Below are 6,458 nucleotides of genomic sequence, written 5' to 3' on the forward strand. Positions count from 1 at the left end.
ATCAGACACAACTTGTCTTAATTACCAGTTTGTTTTTCAAAGGATTCCTTCATTGCACAGCAAGCCTGTAACCATGTAGGATTTATTTGGGCTCTCAAAAGTAAAGTGAACAAACAGCACTGGGTGAAAATTTACTCTTCATCGCTTTTAGCATTCATTTATGTCAGAAGGTTTTTGTTTACTGAATCATTTAGGAATAAAAAGATTCCTAAACTACAGAAATGACCCTGTGTTGAGTCCACAAGTGAAAAACAACTTGGTATAGAACTTTAAATTGGCTATTTTGGCATTTTGTTAGCAAGCACCTTCACAAAGACATATTCCTGTTGTTGACCAACTTTAAAAGACTGAAAACAGGATTTACATTTCAACCAGCTGATCATACTTTATTGGTATTATGCTTAAGAGATAAAAACAAAGACGAAGAAGAAGAATTACTTTATTCATCCCAGCAGGGAAATTATTTCGCAGTTACAGCAAGAATTTTTTATACACAGATTAACACACACACGACGGGAGCTGCGTCTGCAGGCAGCCAGCTGAGCCGGCGCCATTTTTGAAGGAGGACATGCGGCAAAGGTCGTCGGGACCGGGAGTCGAACCCGCGACGTCCGCGGGTCTAAGGCCTCCAAATGTTATAAAGTATAAGGAAACGTGGTGCTTGCTGTATTTTTTCACATACAGAAATCTTAAGATGTGTTTTGAGTGTTTTACTCCAACGCCTCTAAATAAAAACAGTATAACAAAATGGCTTCCTGTTGGCGTCTTCACAGGTTTGTTAGAAAACAAAAGTGAACTAGTAAAAGGAGGGACAAAGTTATGGAGAGGTTTATAGCAGAGTTAGGTTAAACAGCAAAATCCCAAGCTTTCAACATGTCAGAACTGTTCAATCCAGCATCTGCTAGTGGAATGAGTAAACTGTTCAAAACCTGAGAGTAACTCTGAACATCAGAGAGATGTCCTGTGCCAGTTGGAAAAGTTTAATTTTCTTTTTTGTAGATACTTAGTTTAGGCCTTAAACAGATTTGTTGTTTCTCAACTTATCAACTAACCTAGTTTTTTTTTTTTTTTTTAAATCATAATATGCAGTCACGATTCAAAAACTAGGAAAGAAGCAATCAAATGTTATAGAAAATGTTTAATCCATATTCAGAAACAATCAACTTAAAAAGAAACCATAAAAATTTAAAAGGGGCTGTTTGTGATGAAGGGTTTTGAATGACCTTCAAGATTTTGAGAAAATCTGGCTGCTTGGAAAGAGACTTTGAACTTTTCCCTAATGCGGAATAAATTTGGGAAAGAAATCTTGTGTTATGTGCCTGAGCTTCATTTTCAGACAAGTGGGGCAAAAACAACAAGAACTCAAGGAGCTCTGTTCTGTGAAAGAAACAAAAAAAATGATCAAGAAAATAACTTTGTTACCCTAACCCTACCCTGATTAATGACGCTATTCAGGTTGTGTGTGGCAGTCAAATTTTTTATAAATGAGGCCATTTAATTCAAAAGATAAAACAAAAATATACTTTTTATTTATTTATTTTTAAAGCACTGCAGTTGCAATCTTCGATGCAGGATGAAAACCGTTTAACCCTGAAGACTGGATCAGAACCCAGGATGGAGCAGGACCTTGTCTTCAATCATCCTGAAGAGAAATGCAGGTCAGCTTATGAGCAATAAATCCAGTCACATGCAGAACTCCTATTAGAAAAATAGGCAAACATGATTGTCTATTTGCATGTAGAAATATACACTGTAGATTACTACTGTGGCAGCTGCCCTCTTCCTCTTTAAACATTTATTTACCAAAGTCAGAAGTCATTAAGTGAGGCTTAAGTCATGAGTGAAGTGCTTATCTTGCTAAGTGTTAAAATTCATATTCCATTTTCCGGTCAATTAATCACAGAAATATGTCATACTAGCATTTATTTTTTTATCTGTTTAAAATAGTTTCTTATTTATTACACCAAAATATGATTAAAAGTTCAAAAATAATGAGTCATATTTAATAAAAACATAAACAAAACTAAAACAACAACAAAAAATTGAATTCAACAAATAATAATTAGATGTGGTTCTGACCCATTCGTCCTCCTCGACTCCCTCCCCTGCAGCTCCAGGCCTCTGAGAGCTGCTGCCATCTGTTTTGTTGGCCATTATCTTGTCAGTCCACGAGGCGCCGGCCTTTTCATCTCCAGCAAAGTTGCATTTGGTCACCGTCCCGCTGTCCACTTTGGCTAAAGAGACTGTGAGATAAGAAAGTCAAGAACGTGATCCACGCTGCACGTGACGTTCAGCAGAGGTTCAAAAAAGCAACCGAACCAATTATTTAAAATCTTGATCGTTACGTCTTAGGTTTTAGGCTTGTGATGTGGTAAAAACCAGTACAGCACAGCTAAATAAGTTTTTTTTATTATTATTATGCAAACCAACTAAATAATTAAAGCTCACTGACAGATAAAAGGACTGTTTCCTCTGGTCTTCAGTCGGACTTCCTGTCCCGTTTCCAACTCTGTTTTGTCCATCTCTGACTCTGGGTACCAAAAGGCCCAGCTCCCAGCAGGTCAAAGCTGATCTGTGATTTTAACCAGCTCAGTTTTGTTGATCATCTGCGACAGCTGATCCTCAGTCAGACGGTCAGACTCTCCTTTGGCTTCCACCTCTGCACCGACAAAAAGAAAAAAAGCATGTTTAAGTCAATTCCATTTAAAAAGGTGACGGAAAATAAAATGATTTTCCCCACAGTGTGAAAGTTTGTTATTTCTAATATGATATGCAGTTCGCACTAAAACAATCAGGTTTATGGAGGATTGAAGATATACAAAAACTGTAGTCGTCACTCACTGTAGGAGGACATAAGGAAGCCTGTGTTGACCTTTCTGGTGTCGCTGAAGTTCGGCTCCACCTCCTTCCCACTGGCTTCGAATTTCCTCTGATGGATGCGTCTGGGTTTGATGTACAGAACGTAGAAACGTACCTGACATTTTTTTAAAAAGATATCAGGAGTGAAAACAAAGAGTAGTTTAATTTTCATCAGTCTTTGCTTTAAATTTTGGTTTTGTTTGGCTCTGGTACCTTCTGAGTATATATTTTTTATATCTTTATATCAATCAAATACACCCTTACAGCAGAGCTAACTCAGTTTAGCAAAGCTTGGATTAATTCCCTTGTAAAGCTGTTGTTACAAATATTTACCGCTATAGTTCATGGTATTGCTCTTTTTTTGTTTACCTTTATTGCCATATAGTTTCATATTTACTGGTTTTATTCACATGCATATCTTCTTTAACGCATGTCAAGAACACCTACTGTGTTAATTAAATTAAACGAAAATAATCTAACAAAACAGGAAACAAAATAAAGAAATAAACAAAAATCATACTGAAAAAATAATAGTAAAATAGTCAAATGTAATCTAATATACAAAAGTAAAAAACACAAAAACAAAATAAAATAATAAAAGCATCAAATAAAAAAATAACAGAAATAAACAAAAATACATCAAATAACAAAAAAGACATACATTCCAATCTAAAATTGCATTTAAAACAGGCCAACCTAAAATAAAACTGATATTTATTTGCATAAGTAACCTAATAAAAATAACAAAGAATAAAATCAAATCAAAACACATTACACCACGCTAAATTAAAATAACAAAATAATCTGTTGTAAAATAATTATTCTGTTGTAATTACTAATTTTGTTATAAATATGAATAAATTTGAACCACATGTAACCAAAATTAATTAGCTGAAATAAAAGAAAATATGGTAAACTAATATAAATAAAGGGCTGCACAGTGGCGCAGTTGGTAGCACTGTTGCCTTGCAGCAAGAAGGTCCTGGGTTCGATTCCCGGCCGGGGTCTTTCTGCATGGAGTTTGCATGTTCTCCCTGTGCATGCGTGGGTTCTCTCCGGGTACTCCGGCTTCCTCCCACAGTCCAAAAACATGACTGTCAGGTCAATTGGTTTCTCTAAATTCTCCCTAGGTGTGTGTTTGTGTGTGAATGGTTGTTTGTCCTGTATGTCTCTGTGTTGCCCTGCGACAGACTGGCGACCTGTCCAGGGTGAACCCCGCCTCCCGCCCGGAACGTAGCTGGAGATAGGCACCAGCAACCCTCCCGACCCCATTAGGGACAAGGGTGAACAGAAAATGGATGGATGGATGGATAATATAAATAAATGAGTAAATAAATAAGTCTGGTGCACCTTTTGTCCGTCGATGTCACTGACTGAATGTCTGGAAACATCCATCAGCTTCCCCTCTAGAAGAACCCCAGGACCACTGAGAGAAAGCAGAATATCACGTCTGAATTGAATGAGTACAATTATTGTCACAGTTATCATTGTTACAGTTCAATCTTAAAATATGTTTAGTTTGTAAAGTACTGTATTAAAGGTTCTAGCGCATTGATGCGGATATAAGTATTTGTTGATGTTTTGTATTGTTGTATAGGCATCTCAACATTATCTTCTTTAGCACTTTGCAGATTGCAGCCGAATTGTTTATTTTTTGGAGTTAAGGGTTTTTAGGATATACATAAAAGCGTTCTGCTCTTCATGTTAGGAGCAATAGAAAAACTGTGATTTTACTATTGGGATTTGGTGAAGCTGCACTTTGAGGGACTTATTAGTTTGGAGCTCTTACCTTTCATACGAAGCAGGACACCACACACGGTCAAAACTCTCATTGTGCACCGGTTTGTTCTGTAAAGACGTGTTGTTATAGATTCTGCTCATTTTTAAAAAAAAAACGCAATCTCAAGTTTTTCTTCCTTCTCAGGGACTTTTTTCCTGTTTCCAAGCTTCCTGTTCCTATTGGTAGCTGTGTGAGAGCGAGGTGCGCTGGTTTTTTACGCCTGTAGTGCCGCCAGCCACAACAGATAAGTGCAAACCAAAGATCGAAACAAGAAAGGACAACGAAGCATTACTGGATAACAGGTTTTATTTAAGTGGATTTTAAATGCGTCATTACATCATGCAGTCTTGTATGTGATATTTTCCAAGGTACATTTTATACCTCGTCACTATTTATAATGAAAAGTTATTAGAGAAACGGACACAGATTTGATGGATCCCAGGTACACTTAATGTTATAAAAATATGATCTATCTATCTACCTATCTATCTATTATTAAGGAGGAAATTTACTAAGTTAGCTTAATTTTTGGAAAAAGCTTGGCTCTCGCTTTCCTCCTTTTTTTTTTTTTTTTTTTTTTAGACTTTATTTATTGTAATAAACAACAATACAATTGTACTGTGAACAAATCTCAGGAAGATAACAATAATTTACCAGGGGGAGCATAAAATAAAGCAAGAAGATAAGAAAACGACAATAAATATAAGTATGTATACAGGAAATAGCACAAATTGTGATACGTGTGCCAGATGTCAGTGCATTAACATAAAAGATAATCCAAAATTCCAAGTTGATTACAAGCCCGTATTGTTGATTCTGCTTTTTGATTAGTGGAGGATTGAATTGTTGATAAATAATGTTTAAGTTCGATCAAAAAAACAAAAAAATTATTTTTTCTTCAAAAATCTCGCTTTCCTCCTGTTCTCCCGGGCCCTGAGCGAATGGCGTCACGGCTGGAAGGAAACGGCGAGGCGTGATGACGTCACAGAGATACAGAGTTTAATCTAATAGAAAAAACACCGTATGAATTACAAGAAAACTGTAAAGTTACAGAGATGTACATTCTTTACCTGAGACAAAAGAATTAAAAGGAAAAGAATAAAACTACAGAGGTACAGAGATATGCATTGATTTCCCCCATATAGACAAAGACAGAGAAGACAGATCAACAGAACGAACACAAAGACAGACAAAAAATGACAAAGGCGCCCTTGGAGAAAGTCTGCTGGAAAAAATGGAAACTCTCTGTATATTTCGGCGCTACACGAAACTTTATACTCAAGAGGCGTTTCTGTTGTTCAACCAATCAGAGACCTGCTTCGGTCTCCAGAGAAACTCGGAACTTCCCCCATTCACGGCAAAGTGTCTGGTTTTTGTCTAAGGCAGGGGTGTCCAAACTTTTTGCAAAGAGGGCCAGATTTGATAAAGTGAAGATGCCCGGGGGCCAATAGTTTGTTCGGACATTTTTTAACTACAAAAGTTTCACACACCGTTATAAAACAATTTTCATTGTCACAATTATCTTTATTTTTCAAATGACAAAAAAACAAAACAAATATAAGCCACTCAGGCAAATGAGAACAACTCTAAAAACCCAAATTCTGCCTTTCATTCATATCTGGAGAGTCAGATAACATTGAACAAACTGTATGAAATACCTTAAATTTACATGAGTTTAAAAATATCTTTGCCTCAAGAACATTTTAAACAGGAGTTAAAGTAATGCAAAGTTGTCTGTTATTATTAAATCTTAAAACAAGTGAATTTTGCTCGTCATTTACTACATCTACAGGTTCATAACCAAATGTTACTCAAGAGT

At 36.2% G+C, this 6,458-nt stretch overlaps 1 protein-coding gene across 1 annotated transcript; it reads right to left on the reverse strand.

The window, feature by feature from the left end:
- Positions 1 to 1,121: 1,121 nt before the first annotated feature.
- Positions 1,122 to 4,860, reverse strand: arpin (actin related protein 2/3 complex inhibitor). The gene is given in 6 exon segments (XM_028044510.1): positions 1,122 to 1,642; positions 2,080 to 2,243; positions 2,453 to 2,659; positions 2,842 to 2,974; positions 4,210 to 4,285; positions 4,649 to 4,860. Coding segments are annotated over 6 exon segments (681 nt in total). The 5' UTR covers positions 4,741 to 4,860; the 3' UTR covers positions 1,122 to 1,633.
- Between the last annotated feature and the right edge of the window lie 1,598 nt (positions 4,861 to 6,458).

Source organism: Xiphophorus couchianus, chromosome 2 (assembly GCF_001444195.1).
Source record: "Xiphophorus couchianus chromosome 2, X_couchianus-1.0, whole genome shotgun sequence".
NCBI lineage: Eukaryota > Metazoa > Chordata > Actinopteri > Cyprinodontiformes > Poeciliidae > Xiphophorus > Xiphophorus couchianus.